General features: G+C 34.7%; 1 protein-coding gene across 1 annotated transcript; it reads right to left on the bottom strand.

The window, feature by feature from the left end:
- Positions 1-18,088: 18,088 nt before the first annotated feature.
- On the bottom strand, positions 18,089-19,475 carry LOC149258512 (uncharacterized). Its single transcript, XM_089371856.1, has one exon. It carries the CDS (start codon positions 19,141-19,143, stop codon positions 18,364-18,366), a length of 780 nt encoding a protein of 259 aa, XP_089227982.1. The 5' UTR covers positions 19,144-19,475; the 3' UTR covers positions 18,089-18,363.
- Positions 19,476-19,698: the final 223 nt, after the last annotated feature.

Here is a 19,698-nt window from a genome sequence, read left to right as displayed (position 1 = left end):
ACCTTCTCTTTTGTGATGACACATACCTTAGAAACATCCTCGGTAATAATGGGAAGTAATGATTTCGTAAACCAGTCAACTAAAATCCAATCTTGAATAAAAGCTTTGACTAACTCACGTCTATGTCTCCATTCATGTATATGATCAGAAATATGACTCGATTTTGATTATTTTAAGGAATTCAATAGTTTTGTACTAATATCATATCAAATTGGTATCTAGAAATGGGTTAAAAATGTCGTTTCTAGAGAGATAAATTTATGGAAAGAGATGTGAGGTAGCTCAATGTACCATTTGGTTTCTGAACTGGTTAAAATTCATTGGAAACAACAAAGTCTGATAGAATCATCGATTAAGGAATTTGATGTGCACACCAAAGATGATATGTCATCATGTGGTTAGATGGGTCTTCTCCTGGTTTTCCTTAAAATTTGGGTATGTCACTTGGTAACTTGGTGGGAATCATCAGCTAAAAAGGATAATAATAAATAGGATCGTTTATTAACCAGAATAATTCAAGTAAATCTAGGGTTGAAATATGGTAACTTCCAGTTAGGATCTTGTTGTAAAGTTTAATAACCTTATGTGTTAAGACCAACCCTTGGAGGAGGATACCCAGGATATCCTGGAATAGCCTATGCATTTGGAATTGGGATTCCACTAGGGTAGCCAAGGCGAACCATACCATGTTGACGTTGAACATGGACTTGATAAGTATGACTAGGGTATGGTTGACTCTAGAAAGCTTGAGCTTGACCCATTTGACTTAAGTAATATTTCCCCTACACAGGTTGAGCTTGTAAAGTTTTACCTTGAACAAATTGACTTTAAACAAGTTGACTTTGGATAAATTGACCTTGAAAAGGTTGGTTTTGGAAAATTTGACCTCGGAAACGTGGACTTTGAAAAACTTGTCCTTGAAATGGTGGAACCTGATAAGCTTGACCTTGAAAAGGTGTTTGCATTGTTCCGATAGTAGGTTGTTTGATAGGAATCTATGGTGTACACTGTATCGTAGGACCAGTTTCATAAGAAAAATCCTTAGGAATTTCCTAAGTAGATTAAGGAATAGGTATTTGAGTGATAACTACAATGGTCATTTGTAATACTCCTGGGATAGGTGTCTGAGGTGAACTTGGGACTAGCTACGAAACATGTTCTCAACATGTGTTTAAGATGAAATCTAGACTGGTTATTGAACTGATTGTTGAACAAGTTGTTGAACTGGTTGTTGAATAGGCGTTTGAGGAATTCCTTGTACATGTCGTTAAACAGTTGTTTGCAGAATACCCTGAACAGGTTGTTGGACATGTATAACAATACTTGTAATAGGTATTTGAGGAATAACTTGTCTATAAGGCTAAACAAGTTGATAAACTGGCACTTGTGGAGCACATGGAGCAAACCATTAAGCAAAATAAGGGTTCCAAATAGTGTTTTTCCTAGGGTAAGGAGTACCAAGCAAAGCTTGAGCTACAACAGGTTGACCCAAACAGGGCTGAGTTATCTAACCATAAGTTCCAGTAAAAGTTTGACCTCCAACTATAGGATAAGATCTAACAACAGTTTGTCCTCTATGTGGAGGATAAGGTGGTTTTCCCCCAAGAGCGTAATAAACACCAGTTGGGGTTGTTTGAGGGTTACCTAAATTACCAGAAACCAAGTGAATTTTTTTGTCTGATTTCATAGGTGCTTCAGGCATGGATGGCATGCTTTGAACAATAGATGTATATAAACTAGATGACCGAGTAGAAGGTTGAGGAGAAGAGGCAGCTCCCAAAAAAGTCCCAGTAAGTGACTAGTATCTAGGAGGAACTGATGGACCACCATACAACAGTGATTTCGGGGGGTTGGTAAACATAGATGAATCAGTAGGTTGGCTCTCAATAGGAATTTCTAATATGGTTCTTCTCAGTGAATAAAAAGGAATGTTTTGAAATGGAAAACTATGACTAAAAATTCCAAAGGGGTAGAATACCAAGAACCAAGTCAGAAAGGATTGAAAGGAACTCTTGGAAAAAATCTTGGGTCAAAAGATTCACCAACAATAAATGGAAAATGAGGTGTTTTTTCCTCTTCATTTCCGGTAATATCTTTAATGCTAATTAAATTAGGAGGTAATTCAGTCGTAATTATCACCTTCCTTCGAGGTGAAGGTGACTCATGAGTAGGATCTATAACAACCAAAGGTGATTCAAGTTAAGAAATATCATACTCGAGTTTTTCTACTTCTGGTTCGGTTAGTTCAGTGTCTGAAACTTCATCAATATCATTTTGAGTTTGAACTACTTCAGTAATCTCTGGGCCACAATGAACTAAGCCTGATTGTACTTCTTGAGTCAGATTTACTTCGGTTTCTAATGTCTCAGATTGTAAAACTATAGATGTTTCAGGATGTTCTAAGGTTCTAGATCCTGTTGATTTTGACCTTTTAGTTTTTTTACTTTTCGAATTGACTAGGTGTAAACTTAGGGGGTTCACCATGCATTATATGTGACTGCCTTGGTGATTTAGCCAGGATATAATTACTATCACAAAATAAAATAATAATCACAATCCAATCCTAAGGTCTCTAAAAAGTAAAAACAAACAAATAACATGTTATCTTCCACAATGTCCCAAGCCGAGAGGAATCGACGGAGGTAACCACAAACTAATATTTTAATTTGGTACCTAGCCCTACCAAACCAGAGAGGGCTCTCTTTATGGAATCACAACCAGCAGATGACTGAGATGTAAAGGATTTTAGGCTAGATAGCTAGGCCCAGGTGAGTTTTGGGAAATTTAGGGTTTTTGATGGTGGATAAGGGAGAAAAACCAAGTAGTTAGGTGAGAGCGTCAAAGGATTACAACAACAAAGATATGTAGGAGCAAGGTCGGAGCACTTTTGTGATAGATTTTATGTTTTTTTCAGTGTAGTATGGTGTTGATAAGAAGCATGAAAGTCTTAATGAGCATGAGACATGAACTCATTATGATATGAAACCAACTCAAGAAAAGATAGAAAAGATAGATCAACGCCTTAGAATTCAGCCTCTTCGAGGTGGAAACCTCCTTTACATTACATAAATGAACAATTCTTGAATGATACAAATGAAAAGACCTCCTTTCTATATATAGGAGTCTAAGGGGTCATAACATAATCAGAGCCGACATAACAATAATAATGTAAGGGCACAATAATAACAATAGTGGGCTTCTATGTGGCACAATAGTAACAATATGGGCACTACATGGGTACATCAATATAATAAGTGGGTTGTACTAATAACAATAAGGGGTTACACTAGTAGTATAGGGGCCTAACATGCCCCTCTCCTTCAAAAAGCATTGTCCTCAACGCTTGAGTAGTTCTTGATGCTTCTGTATAAAATTCTTGTCCTCCCATGTGGAATCTTCAGCGGGTAAGTTCTTCCACTTGATGAGATACTCTGAAATTGATCACTTTCGTAGCTGTTGGGTTCTTGTTTCTGTGACTGCTCCAGGTTCCAATATGATTTTTCCTTCCTCTTCAATTTCTGGCAATATTGTTTGAATTGGAAACTTTTGCAACTTTTGAATAAGTGGCCATACTTCTTCGTCCTTCTTCCATTCATCCCTTGCTTCTTTTATCCAATCTAGTTGGATAATAGAAATAGAACAAAATAATGCTTCCACATCCTCATCCTTGAAGAGTCTTCCCATTCGGTACGGTCGCCATTTTTTAAGTGCATGTAGTATTGCCAACATTTCCTTCTCATAAATAGCTTGCTTGAGATGTAGCAGTAAAAATACCCAATCAAAACATTTTTCACTACGATGTTGATCTACCTGTTGTCTCGTTTGATTTTGCACTGAAGTGGCATTATCCTTTAAAAGTTGGAGAACTTGTTGTTGATGCTCGATGTGATCTTTCTCTGCTTGAAACTTTTTCTTCTTGATATGTCCTTCTATCTCTAGAGTTTGAGGAGTGGTAATTTCTTCCAATCCTTTACAAGATATGGTCGGATTCATTTCTTGATGCTCGATGTGATCTTTCACTTCTTGAACATTTTTCTTCTTGATATGTCCTTCTATCTTGATAGTTTGAGGAGTGGTAATTTCGACCAATGAATTACAAGATATGGTTGGATTCATTTCTTCTTTCTCGATGTGATCTTTCACTTCTTGCACCTTTTTCTTCTTGATATTTCCTTCCATCTTGAGAGTTTGAGGAGTGGTAATTCTTGCCAATGCTTTACAAGATATGGTATGATTCATGTCTTCTTTCTCTGGGGTGGGGTCCTGGCATATATCCTCTTCTTTTGATGTCTCTTGATCCTTTTCTTCCTCCTCTTCATATTCTATGTAAAACAATTTCTTCTCAGTACACTTATGACCTTTAGTGCATTTGCTATCACAATTGTAACAAAGCCCTTTTTCTCTTTTTTCTTCCAATTGTTGTGGTGTAACCCTTGTAGGTTGTGAAAGGCTAGGAGAAACAACACTTCCATTTTTATAGTTGTGAGGGGTACACTTCCTGGTTTCCATAATTTTGCTTTCTGCTATGTCACAAAGCCCTTTTACTCTTTCCAATTGTTGTGGTGTTGCTCTAAAGAAGGTGTTGCTCTTTGTATCCTCATAATGTGCTATCATTTCCTCTGTGAAGATTGACCATGTAACAAGTTGTTTACGAGAACAAAGCCCTTTGTACCATAAAAATTGATCTGGTTCTAAATATGAAGATGCAATGCATACCTTTTGTAACAGTTGTACACCATGTAGATCAAAATATTGCTCCATCTGAAGTATCCAATTTATCGGGTCCTTGCCATCAAACTTCCTCATCTTGCTTTTTCTTGATTTTAGGAGCTTGACCTTGAAACGATTGTAACTCTGTACTTTTGGATCTTTAAGTTCTAAAATTGCGACCTATAGTAGCCCTCTGTGTCCTCTTTCCAATGCCACCAGTCTGATCCAAATTGGATTCTCTAAGGAAGAGTTATGCACAATCTCCCAAGATGACCTGATTATAGACCTTTCCAGAAGAGTGAACTTGTATGAAGTGCCACGTGTTACTGTTTCGACCTTTGGATCTGAAAAATGTCTACAAGAGACTACAGTCCGTCCTCTTTCTGTACCTTCTTACGAAATTTCAATCCGATCCTCAGAGAGAAAGTTATGACGATTTTCCCCAGGTCACATGTTTTGAATGTAATTCAGGGGTCTGCAAAAAGACCAACTTCCTCAAATCATATCTCCAAAAATATCGCGCAAAAATCTTTGAAATTCGGACCCAAGGTTCAACGCAATTTCTTCTCAAATGGGTTTTTTTTGCGACTTCTGAAACGTCACAGAAAAAAAGTTATAGCGAAAATGCCACGATGACCTGTTTGGAGCAGCGAAACCCTAGAATCCAAAGCTCTGATACCAAATGATATGAAACCAGCTCAAGAAAAGATAGAAAAGATAGATCAACGCCTTAGAATTTAGCCTCTTCAGGGGGAAACCTCCTTTACATTACATAAATGAAAAATTCTTGGATGATACAAATGAAAAGACCTCCTTTCTATATATAGGAGTCTAAGGGGTCATAACATAATCAGAGCCGACATAACAATAATAATGTAAGGGCACAATAATAACAATAGTGGGCTTCTATGTGGCACAATAGTAACAATATGGGCACTACATGGGTACATCAATATAATAAGTGGGTTGTACTAATAACAATAAGGGGTTACACTAGTAGTATAGGGGCCTAACACATTAAGCAAGAGTGAAAATAACATAAAATAATTTTCCATCAAAACAAAGCTTAGTGAAAAGAATTATGTTTATCAACTGCAAGGAAAACTATTGAAGAGATGATGAATGAAAAAGGAAGCTAAATATTATTCATATAAAGTAATAATAGAGGAAAAACAATATCATAAACTTACTGCATAGGAATTCCTAAATAATAGCTGCAAGCTGAGTCCTTTGATTTCCAAAAATGTCAAATACAGGCTACAATGGTTCTCTCCTCAAATGTCCAACCTTTGGAAAATGATTACAAAAGGCCTCATATAGGCTCTTAAGTTGAAATCCTCCCTAGGGTCGAAATGACAGAAAATAAATTTAAATACATGCACCTATCTGATCACTACTACATACTATGGAGGTTACTCAACCATTTCATCTTTTATCTAACTATCATAAGATATTTATCCAAATCATTAAATGGAGGATAAGACACATATTTACCCATATAGTAACCCATTTACATTTACATTTCACATTTGCATTCATCCACTTTCACCTTTTTAATTTTACAAAAGTCAAACCAGAAACTCAGAAAAACTTACACAGTGAAAATTTTAATTAAAATCTAAGAAAATTATAGAAGCATAGTGCAAGTTTGAGGCCATTTTTACTTGCCTTCCGGAAGTCAAAATTGAAATATAAAAGAATGGTAAACTAGCCTTGTTGGTATAGTTTCTAAAACATCTTGAATGTTTTAAAATGAACCATGGGAACGCCTCAAAAAACTCATTCTACCAATGTGTCTCCAGAAGGGTCGCACCAACCAGCAAACTAGTCGCACCTATTGAGAGTTGATTTTGGCATAATTTTATGAGTGAATTATGAATTATTAAAGAGAGGTCACATAGCCCATGTGTCTACTTTACAATGAGCCATCAAGCTCCAAAAAATACCCATGGGAAGGCCTCCAAAACTTGATTTTTCCAACCTTACTTAGAAATGTCACGCCAATCCAGATTTAGTGGCAAAGGCATGAAAAAGGTGAGGTTTTTTTAGTTTCTTATCAAAATAGGGAGCTTTCATACAAAAATAAGATGATATTTGGCATGTACTCATCATTATGCACTCATCCATGTAGGAAATATTTCATTTGGATGTCCAGGGAAAAAGGGTCACGGCGCTTCTATGTGCCATTTCCTGTAAAATTTCAAAAAAAATTCAAATTACTCCAAAATTTCAAAATTTTCTCCTTGGCTGCTATGGATTATAGGCCAAACATCCAAGGATATTTTAGCTACCAATTTCATTATTTTAACCCTTTTTCTTGACTCCCTTTTCTTGTCATGGACCTCTTTCAGTCTTGTTTTCAATTTCTTGATTTTGATTTGTGCAATTTGATTCCTTGTTTGATAGCAGAAATCCATGAGTTTATGTATATTGTTATCTCTGTTTGAATTTTCAAGGAGTTTCTCCATATGATCATTGACTTTGCTTAGCCAATATTCCTTGTCTTCATTGATTTCTTTGTCAATGAGCTTTGATGTAGGGTTGGTAGAATTGGGCATCCAACTCTTGAGTTTTGAACCACTTTTCACCAATGTTGGGTATCCCAGTAGCTGTTGCTATGATATCAGTTGAGATAGAGAATGTGACCCCTGCAATTTTGACTTGATCCTTCTTAATATGTGTGGAAAACAAACTAGTCAACTTAGCATGATATTTGACTTTTTTCAACTTGCTCACAAAACTCAAGACACCCTACATGTTGAAAACATTACTTGGAGAGTGGTGAGGAAATCAACTCCTATGTATTGAGGAGTTCATACCTTGCCATTTTCCCACCCTTGTTGTAATTCCTCCTTTCCTTCTCCATAGTAAACTTGTGAGTGCAAACCCTAGAGGGAAAAACAGGGGAAGGGAATGAGGGAATAGGATGAAGGGGTTAGGTAGTAGGAATGGGTGTAGGGAAAATTTATGAGATGGGGAGGGATGTTAGGGAACTTATGGAAGTGGAGGGAAGTGAAAAGAGTGAGGGAATAGAGCTAGGGAATTTATACACAGTCCCAGCTATGAAGGATGCCAAAAACATAGCGTAGGGTTAGGTTTTAGGTATAGAAGGCTTTATGATTGAGAGTGAGGGGGCGTGAAGGTTTTTAGGAGTTTGTTTGAGTGTGAGGGAGGATAAAATGTATAGGAATAGGATTTTTAGGCTTGCAAACATGAAAAGGATGGATTCCCATAGAAAAAACAATGAGGTAGCTTGAGACCAATGTTTTGGAATATCTTTGGACAAAAAAATGCTAAGGAAGTGGTTGATGATGAATGAGATCTCCTTAGCAATGAAATGGGTGAGGAAATGAGTTATGCTAGATGAGAGCTCCCTTGAAAATGTGATGAATGAGAGTAATGAGAGAAAAATGGTCTTTATAGGCCATAGAACTCAACTTTGTAATTGTAGGGTGGCCCACCATAATTTTCATTTTGCTTTTTGATATAAACTATGCAGCTTGGAATTTTTTCATGCAGCTTTGAAACATAACTTATTACATCATTCTGAAGTGAATTGCACTTAGAAAAAAAACTTTTTGATCAAACCCTCCCACTACTCCTCCATTTCTTGATTTATTGAATGAAATGACAACCTTGATGACTCTAACCCTAATGACCTAGTGGAGACACTGAGCTGAATGAAGACCATGGTGACATGACTGAAATGATGATGATGATTTGTTCAATGATGGCACATCCAACTGAGTGATGGTAATGACCGGACATGGAAATCTTGAAGGAGCAGCAGTAGACCTAACCCTAGACATGCTAACTAGTGACCAAATTTTATTATGAAAACCTAGTGACATGATAAAATTTGACTTTGAGACCCCTAAAAAAACTTGGTAAAAGCATACTTGATCACTGGTGACAGACAGAACTAACTAACACTAACATAACACACACTAAAAAATCTAAGGATTCAAACCATGCAAGCAAGCTTTTCACAGCGAAATCACTAGTTGGTGATGAAACCCAACGTCGCAGAGATCAAAGTGAAAAGTGGTTATAGATAAAGTGGGTGGAACCAATTACGTTGATAACATGCTTAATGTACATGATCTGGTGCAAGTAGACTTCATTTAAGTCATCTTGAATGAAGAATACCCTCCAGAAATTTCCAAGTGAGTCTAGTCAACGTCTGTTCCAAGTACAACATAGACTTTCCCCTTGTCATCAACTCAGGTAAAAGCCTTAAGAATATGGTCTCTAAGGTTACCATGTAAAACAATTTAACCTGGGGGGACAATGGGAGATCGAACATACATGCAAGGGCATAGTAACAAAGCTCAATCCCCTTGAAAGTTCTTCAACATGGTTATTTTTGAGGTTTACTTCCAAGTGACTCCCAAGAACCTTTCAACACCATTTTTAGTACATGTAAATCACTCTACCGTAGCCAATGAAGTGGAGTTGATCACTTCATTGGATCCGATATGATCTCATGCTTGACTCCTTTGTAAGGGGAGCTTCCCAAAGAAAAATTGCAATAAATAGATTTTTCTCCCCATCACAAGATTCTAATGTTTGTCTGTAGCTTTGGAAAGTTAACTCACTTCCCTATTCCAAATCCCTACAACCTGATCTACTGTAGGTGGAAAAGAACCCTAAAAACAAAATATTTCTAGATTTATTTTATTAGCGTTGATTTTAAGATTTGTTATTTACTCAAAGGTAATGGATGTGAAACTGATGAAATTATGACTCGATGCAAATCCTAATGCAATCGAAAATGAAAATTATTATCTTTTTGTTTCAATGAATTTCTATTTGAAGGAAAGAGTCTTTCAATTTTTTCAATGGAAATATAAACAAAAACTCTAAATCCCACTATATCCCTTTTCCTAAAATGCATATATCCAATTTCGAATTACCCAAATATTGAAAATAACTTCAAAATTTCAATTTTCCCAATGACACAAGAAATCAAGAAATTTCTCTTTAAAGAAACAATCACTCGGAAATTAGAAAAATGCAAGAATAAAACAATAAACACTAAAATGAATTTTCCAAATTGAATGTTTTTAATTCACTTGCAGTAAAGAGTACAATTCATGAACATTTTAGCAACAAAAGGAAATTGACTTTTGCATTTCGAAACTAGCATAAGAATTATTCTTCACAAACAATACCCAATCTTGTAAATCATTTCTTTTCACCCACCAAACAATCTTTTGCACAAGAGAAAACTAAACTCAAGACCTGATCTGAATGAAAGAAGAAAGATAGATAGTCAACAAGGCAAAACCAAGTGATCTATATTTTGATAGATGGACCATCCACCAGATGAGACTTTACCCTAAATTGAAAAAACAAGATAATCACAAGAAAATTCCTTCACAACACTCAGCCAAACTGGAAGACACTCAAAGAAGGTGCAAACAACTGTAAATAAACAGGAAAAACAAAAAACTTTGGACTTTATGAGGATAAATCTAGAATTTTCAAAAATTCCAGGTATCTGCGCAGGTTATAGAGGAAACCAATATTCATACGCATTGTTGCAGAAAGGAAATTTCATAGAAGTGTGATCTATTCCTGAAGCTAAAGTGCACAGAATGGGAAATTTGAAAAAATAAAAAACTATTCAAAGAAAAACCAAAATCCATATTTTAAAGATTTCCAAACACTTAGAGAGGGCTTATACAGAAGGTTCAAAAGGTAAAACAAGAAAAATGATGGAGAGTGAGACAAATCCCCAATGGAGTCGCCAATTTTTTATGTGTACTTACCCCTCTTGCAAACAAGAGCGATCTCCCTAGACCTCAGAGAAATCTAGTAACAAACAACCAGGAACTACTACCTTTCTCTAGACTATGATTGACTAAAATAAATACTATGATAAAGCCACCTACCATTTAATCGAAATGATTGATGAAGTCCCCTTCAGAGCTTTTGATCATCCGCTCCTCCTTGATTCTTTAGAGATATTCCCATTGCTTCTCATTGCTTCTCCATGTTGTGTTGAAGGAGATATGTATAGAAAAAAACATACACAAGATCAAAGCATCTAATATATAACATAAGAGGTAAATGAATTAATTAATCCAATCATGTACCATAAGCTGATCAATATCAAATCACAATCTGTGTAGGTCATCAAGATATCTTACAAATTCTATCAACAAAGATATAGTTGAGAAAGAACAGTTTCCTTTATATTAATAAAATGGAGAATAGTCCTACAACCATGAAGCCTTGATGTTGCAAGCCCCTTCCCACGATATCCAACCCTCTCCTTGATTGAATAGAATTTGAACCTTATTCCTGCGGCATAATTCTACTTCCAATAGTCCTCCCCAATCCTCAGGCCTGGGTTAGCTTTATAGGCCAAGGAGGGGAAGTTTGGGATCCATTTTCCAAGGGATGAGATCCACTAATGGTGGGATAGGTATTACACACATAGAGGGTGTAGATCCATGATGGGAGGGGTCAGGGCTGAATGGGCAACCATTCGAAGCTTGTTAGTTGGGATAGATATGAATAATAATGCTTCTAGACTTTACTTTTTATTTTTACATGTGTTAACTCATGTGCGCAGGTCACAGTTTAAGACAATGCGTACATATGCATAATTTCTTACGGACTTTTCTACATATGTGCAAATATTGACTAGAGAACTGTGCAGGAAGCCAAAACTAGGGTTTTGAACCATGGGATCCAGGAATTCCACTCCCTTTGGGATAATTTGGATTCTAACTTTGCAGGGGCATGCTTTGGGACACATTTATGGATAGTGAAAGATCCAAAATGATGGTCATTTTCCTAATGCGAAAAAATGACATGTAACAAACTTGCAATTGGGGATTATGTCAAAAAGGCATAAACTTAATCATGAACCATTTAAGTTGGACACTTGGCAATGGAAAGAAAATCAACTTATGGGAGGACATTAAAAGTGTCAAAAAATTCTCAGAAGCAAGACAAGACTTCAAATACTTGGAAATGTGGATGAAAGGTCACAATTTTGTGCATCTTTGGGATATATCTGAGTGGGAATAAATAAATGGTATATGGAAAAATTGGACTACTCTCACAGTTCCAGAAGAGTTAAATATTGCTTACTCTTCCTTCCTGGGCCCACTGAAAGGCCATGCCCTATAGGAAAACAATTTGAAGTCAAAAGAGGATGGAAAGAAGACCACAAAGTTTTCTTTGTCAAAAGCTGTTATAATCTAGCAAAGATAAAATATGGAAATTCTCATGTAGGGATAATATAGAAAACATATGCCACAAATATGGAATACCCAAGGTAAACATTTTTTGTTGGTTATTAGTGCAAGGGAAAATACTTACATCTGAAAATATTAGAAAGATAAATATAAAGGGCCCCTTGATATGTGCATTATGCCAAAACTCGAAAGAGAATATTTCTCATTTATTCACGGAATGCAACTTCACAAAAAAAACTTGGGAGTTAGTTGTTGAAGAGCTACATATCTTCACTAACATTCCCAAAGATTGGACCTCCATTTTCTATACATAGTATCTATATTATCATTTAAATATAATATGGAAAAAGACTCTTAGAAGAGTAGTTAGCGCCCTTCCAAAATACATTTGTTGGAAAATATGGTTAGCAAAAAATATATCCATTTTTAGCAGCAATTTGTTTCCATCTCCTCTCTCTACTACAAAAGAAAATTTCTCTTATTTGATTTCTTTTCTTCAGTAAGATTACCAAGTAATTGGGAGGAGAATCTCACCACAAGGGATATTTTATGGCTACGAGGGCTCAAACCTCGGAGCAATGTTAACATGGGAAGATATAGAGAAAGAACCCTCCTACCTGGGAACTAAGATTAATTCAAGCTTATTTGGATAATTGGGAAAGACACAATGGAAACTTTATCCTTTCTTTTTATGGGGCTTCCAAACACTATTTCATCAAGAGCATGAGGCTTGATTAAAAAACCTACTGGAAGCACCTTTTTTACATTTGCATGGGGTCTAAGCCATATCACGAATAATGGTGCAGAGGCATTATCTTTGTTGAAGGGATTGAAATAAATATTTAGGAATGGCACCAAGGAAGCCATTACCATGGGGGATTCAAATTGACAAATTCAACACTTTAACAATGATTATGTGAATGAAGATTCTAGCTTGATATGGAAGAGAATAGAGACTACAAAAAAAGTGTTCATGAGATTAGAAGGATTTCATGTCCTGAGGGACAAAAATCAAATATTTGAAAAAAAGGCTAATGAATATTCTTTGTTAAGTCAACAAACCATTCAAATCAATGACCAAATAAAAATTGAATACCCTTCATAATTGTGCACAAATTCATCTCCATCGGACTTCTCCAAAGTGTGCATTTTCTTGTACAAACATCAAATATTTTTAGCTCTTAGTATGCAAAGGTATACATGGCCATAATGTAAGCTTCTTTGTGGCCAAAACTTCACATATCCTCTTTAAAAAGTCCCCATTTCATCCTAGTGAGCAACAATATTTCTACATACTCATATCTTTGAAATTCAAACCTATAAAGTCAAATCTTGAGCATTACAGGTTTGATTTGCGAGGGTGTAATTGTTCTCCCAACAATGATCATATAAGAATTTAGGGATGATTATGGAAAGGTTGAAAATTGCCAGCAACTGATTAAAGTGTTAGCTTTTAATGGCAATAGGCATTCTGAATGCAGCCTATTTTCAAATGTTGCAAAGGTAGATATGTTATCTGGTGGAATTATTAGACTACTTGCCTCAAAGGAAAAAGGCTACAGTTGGGAAGTCTTGCCCAATCACTCTTCTTCATTAAATCACATAAAAAATGGGGCAGACATTCAGTAGGATCAGGCTTATGATATGAATTTTCTCTCTTACAATGAAGTTGAGAGGTTTGAGCCTATTGCCTAGGGGCTCTTTGAGAGATATAGATCCATATCCATTAGTCTTAGCTAAAGCTTACCTCCCTTAACTCAAACAGTTAACAAACTCAATTTGCATAATGAAAAGTTTCACATGGCCAAATACAAGTTTGTATGCAACAAAATCTTCTTAGATCCCCTTCAAAGTATTCTCAACTCAACCTAGTGTGCATTGGTGTCATTACATATTCTTACCCTTTAGTCTCAAATTCAAATGGAAAACTCAAAGCACCATTTTTAAAGAGTACAACTTAGCAACACAAGACAGTATTTTACATCCAATGAAATGATGGTCTCCAAAGAGGAAGGTAGAGAGGAACAAATAGGTAAAGACATGATTAAGGATTTATTTTCATAGTCCACATAGAAGATATCCAACTACCTCTATTTTTAAAGAAATCACTTTTGAGATATACTCTTCTTTCACATGATGCATTTCATATTTATCTTTCTGGGTGGATAATTTTGTGCCATCTTCACCTCCAGGCCTTCAAGATTGCATAAAAATTTAGGTAGCACATATTGTAGCATCTTTACCTAAATTTTGAATATTTGTTGTAAGAGGAAGAGATCAACTACTCTTCTAAGTGTCATAACTTCCATTTCTTTGACTCCTTACCAAATCTTAATCTAATACAAAAATACATGTCACTATTAAAACAATTTCTAAATATATCAAATAAATTAATAATGTTTTGAATCAACGGACTTGTATGAATGTGGCAAGGGAGTAGGGCACCTGAAAATTTGACTATGTCAAGCTAACAAATTTCTTCACTTACTATGTAAGTGGTTGTGTATTTTCAAGGAATGTGGTGAATTCTTTCCAAGTTGCCAACATAAGAGTGTGAACTCATGATAATGTCTTGATAAATACATGGAATCTTTAATGTTAAAATATAAGAAAGGTACCTATGTCATGAGGATAAGAATGCAAACTCTATATTACCTAGTTAAAATCAGGAATTCACACAATAATGTTGTGGAATCCTTCCTCCCCAATCATACTTCTGAGCTAAGCATGATAATTATAATGGCTCTTGGTGGAATAAGAGAAGTGTTTAATTACCCACTTAGGAGGGACATTTTGATATATATATATATATATATATATATATATATGGAATTTTTGGATGAAAATAAAAATGAGGGGTTTAACATGAGGGGTAAGGTTTCATCTGGAAGGAGTTCTATACATATAATGGGGAAGGGGAATAGTAAGGCGAAATGCTGTTGAAATTTAAAATGAAGGGAGACTTAGCTAAAATTTGGGAGTGAGTCTATATTGTTGGGGTTTTAATCAATAATTGATTATGAGTCCATTTAGCTTAGGGATATCAAGGGGTCAAGCTTTCCTTAGAGAGAGGTTAGGAGGATAACTACTTTGAATTTTAGACTAAAGTTTGGGTCTACTAGCTAAAGGCATAAATATCCACAAATACGAAATGGTAAGCCTACACTAGGAAATGAACATACTCCACCACCTCCTTCACCAAATAATGAGTCATATATATATATATATATATATATATATATATATATATATATAAGCAAGCGAGAGATATGGTAGAATCCTTCAAAAGGATGAAAAAGGCATTGCTTGATAAAGCTCGAGATAGTGTTTTTATGGATGACACTTATACCTGGTAGGAGACATGATCAACAATCTGAGAATAATTTGTATAGGAAAAAAAGGGTCAGCTACCATTCTGTAAAGGAATAACAAAATAAGAATTAGTTGAAGCATGGTTGGAAAACATAAACCTATACTTAGCTATACTAAATTACTCTAATAATCAAAATGCTAAATTGACCATCTATTAGTTAAAGGAAAATGTCTCATTACAATGCAGAACTTTAAAACTTTAAAACTATAAATAATATTTAAAACTTCTTTTTCATAACATAAAAATAATTTAAAAACATTTTCATAAAAAATATTTTTCCAAAAATTAAATAAAGTTTATAAATCAACTCAAATATGATTCATATTTATAATTTTAAAAAATAAGTAAATTATTATACCGTATTCATTTTTGCATGGTATTCATTATTAGTTTGTCTTTGACCAAAAAATTTAGCTAGGTATTCATAGTTTAACATTGAGAAATTATTTGTTGTTATTTTTTATTATTCTTTAAATTTATTTATTTGTAAATAGTTTAACATTGAGAAATTATTTGTTGTTATTTTTTATTATTATTTAAATTTATTTATTTGTAAAGTGATTAGTTGAAGTCTTATTATAGGCTGTTTAGTAATTTCCATTTCTATTGGTTACTAATTTTTTGTTTTTAGTTTTTTTTTTTTTTTTTTTTAACTTTTTTTATGTTATTTTAATTTTCCCTATTATTTTCATTTTCATGAATTATAATTTTTCTACTTATTTTTCAATTTAAAATGACTTATTATTGTATTAAAAACATATTTTAATAAATTTGATTATAAAAAATTATAAATTAATAAAAAAATGACTTATTAATATATTAAAAACACATTTTAATAAATTTAATTAAAAATTAAAAATTAATAAAAAATAAAAAAGCACACATATATATTAGCACACATATATATTAAAGTGTATATATGTTAATATAAATAATATAAGTTAATCATACTTTTTAATTTTTGAAAATAACATTCAACAATATAATATTGTATTAGTTATTTTATTTTTGTGATGAAATATTTATGTCTTTGTTATTATTTAATTTAATTTAATTATATTTAAACTAAACCACAAATACTAATTACTATATAGCCTTTATTATAATATATTTTTAAATTTATTTTTATTTTTATAAGTTTAAAAAATTATATATATATATATATATATATATATATATATATATATATTATTATTATTATTATTAGTGAAAAACACACATCTCTGTCTATTGCCTACACTTCATACCTTATAAATTAGAAGTAATAAAGCAGTCACCATTCTTATTATGTGTATTGTTTGTTATATATATATTTTTTTCAGAAAGAAAAAGCATCATTGTATTATATTGAGACTATATAAAGGTTCTAGATAGTACAAATATCAAGCTTTTAGAAGCTGGATGATCTTGATCTTGAAAACAAAAACTGAAGGATGAGATCCTTCATGAAGGGAAAAGAAAAAAAAACCAAAACATCGGGAAACAAATACAAGTTATATGTGCATCACATGAAAAATCATTTCTGAGATGAAACCTTGATTTCAGAGATTGTTGGACATCCATATATCACAGATATACAAGAATTAAACAAAAGGGATGAAAAAGAGTAGACCTGGAAATAATCAAAGGAGAGTTAAGATCTAGGGATTGAGAAGTCAGGAATTCTCACCACATATTACTTTCATGGACCAAGAACCTGTTTCTTGAAGAAGACCTTCCTTTGACAGGCTATCTGTATATCAAAAAAAATGCAGAAAGCAAGAAGACCAGCTAGAGCCCTCGCCTGAGCCATGCTATTTGTGCCCTTTCCTCCATTCCATGAAATAAAATATTGAAAGTTCTCTTCCATTATGATGTGAACCCTGCAGCCACAAGTGTTTTGCTGCTCAGCACCATCAAAAAACGCTCTTGGGGTCCCTGAGAGGTAAATTTCTTGCTCATTTCTGTTGCCACTTTTAGTTTTGGGCTGCTTTTTCGGCACAGAATCATAGATGGATATGATATGTTGCAAAATAGACTTGAGGGGGTTCTTTATTTCTTTGAAAATTTTGTTGTTCCTCCACCTCCATACACACCATAGGACAATAATAATAAGTGATCTCCATACATGAATCTCTCTGCACATTCCACAATTGTTTTTTATATATATATTCCAAACCCTACAAAAATGAACCATATCTTTGTGGAGTCCATTGCCGTTCTGATAATTGTTGTAAAGTTGTGTTGATAATTGGTTACTCTTCTTCTAATCACTCGTAATTATTTTTAGAAAGCTTACAATCTGCGGGAGTGGACATGATGGCTTACCTTCTGATCTCAACCTAATGATAGCATAATCCTCAAGTAAATACCGAAGTTCTTAAAATATATAAACACAGAGCTGAGCATATATCCTTAAAACATATATGTAAGCTTTGAATAAGAAAATGGTAATATATTTGAAAATACTGCACCAATATTTAAGGTGGAATAGTTTAGATTTAAGTGTTGAATTTAATTTTATTATAAATTTCAAAATATTTAAGAAATTTGATAGGCCAGAGTGAAGTCACATAATTAGAGTTGCTAACAAATACTTTAGTTATTATTAATCAAATCAGAATATTTTAAAATTTACAATTATAATAAAAATAAATATAGTTAAAGTTAAGTTGAAAATAATCAATTATGACAATAAACATTATTACCACTTCACCCAATTTCATCAATTATAACTATAACCATTTTTAACCACCTACCACTTCAATAGGATACTGGTTTTTTACTTGAAATATAATTCCGAAGACTAAAATTCCAGAAGCCAGAGTTGGTGATGCAGTTTGCTTTCATTATTCATTATTTGTATATCTTATCTACAGGATCTACTGACTTATGAGCCAAGCCTCCCACTCTTTCACCCTTTGCCAATACTGACTTATGAGCCAAGCCTCCAACTCTTTCACCCTTTGCCAATATACTTTGAATATAACATCAGATACAAGAATTAGAGATAAACTTGCTTTCATTACTTATATCTTATCTACGGGCTTATAGGCGAAGCCTCCAACTCTTTCACCGCCTTTGCCATTATGCTCTGTATATAACATCGGAGCTTCGTTTTGCAAATAGCAAGCCGACTTTTGAGAGCAAGACTTTGCACCCTGAGCTGAGTTTCTCTTTCTTATGAGCTGCCATGTTGCTCAAATCTGCATAGTAACTGGAAGTCTGGCGTTGGGATTCCCTGTTGAGCAGAGCTACGCAATCGTAATCCTCACCAAAGTTGTACCCTGCATACGATTTCTGTGGTTCCCTTTCATTTTTCTTGTTCCTGTTCTTCTTCTGCCTGCTCAACTGTGTTGGGTATGGCGGCCGAACTGCAGTCTGAGCGTTGACGTTGACGTCACAGCCATACCTGCAAGAATACGCGGACGACCCATGGCCTTGTTTGTGACGTCGCTGTCGGCCTCGATCGTTTGACAGCGACATGACCACTGCTTGCTTTGTGCAATCCACCAGAGCCGAGACGTAGGGATCGTCATCGGCTCTCTTTTCCGATCGATCCTCCGCCTGAAAAGCTTCTGCGACTGAGAATTCCGACGGAGGCGGCCGCGGCTCTTCGTGAAAATACCCGCGACGAGCCGGCGATTTGGTGTTCTTGGCGACGCCTGGTCTGTCTTCCCACGCGAACGGAATTGCGGCCTGAAATTTGGCGTCGGGGCTGCAGTACGGCGACCATGGCGGAGAAAATGGGGACGACACAGGTGAACAGAGGGAATACCTGTGAGACTTGCTGCTGCCTGGTATTCCATCGTAAAGCAACGTAAAATTGCTCTCGCGCTCTGAAATCATGGTGCCCAACAGAGTCATAGTGTGCTTAGCGGATGTTTACCACACTTAAGACAGTTTGTGAAGAAGAATAGCTATATTTAATTTGCTTAGTTGTGGTTTAGCTACCAAAAAGGTTATATGTCAAGTTAGCCATTATTAGTGGCCCTGTTGTAGGTGTGGAAAAGCGAAAGAAAGATGAAAGATCATATGTTAAAAGATGGAACTGAAGTCTTCGGCGGATGAGGAGACACCATTAAGTTGGTTGCGAGCGACCCACATGAGAATTTCGTTAACGAGAAGAAGAAGTTAAGTTAAGTTGGGTAGGAAGTCAACAAGGTGGTCACAGGGATAAGGTGGTATGGATTTGTAGGGTAAATATGGTTGGAAATTATTTTTTTTAAAATGTTTGGAAAAAAAAAAAAAAATTAATGTCCAGAAATATTTTAGGTTGGAGTATATTGTGGATTTTTGGAATATTTTGGGATCAATAAATTTAAGTAAGGTTAAATATTTGGTTTCTCTATGTCGGTCAGATCTTATAATATTTTAGGAAATATGATTGTTTGTTAAGATAAGTTGGGTAGATTTTTGTAC

The sequence above is a fragment of the Pinus tabuliformis genome, chromosome 6, assembly GCF_031772625.1.
Source record: "Pinus tabuliformis cultivar Carrire ecotype Pingquan chromosome 6, CPIR1, whole genome shotgun sequence".
Taxonomy (NCBI): domain Eukaryota; kingdom Viridiplantae; phylum Streptophyta; class Pinopsida; order Pinales; family Pinaceae; genus Pinus; species Pinus tabuliformis.
This window is presented reverse-complemented; position numbering and strand designations above follow the sequence as displayed.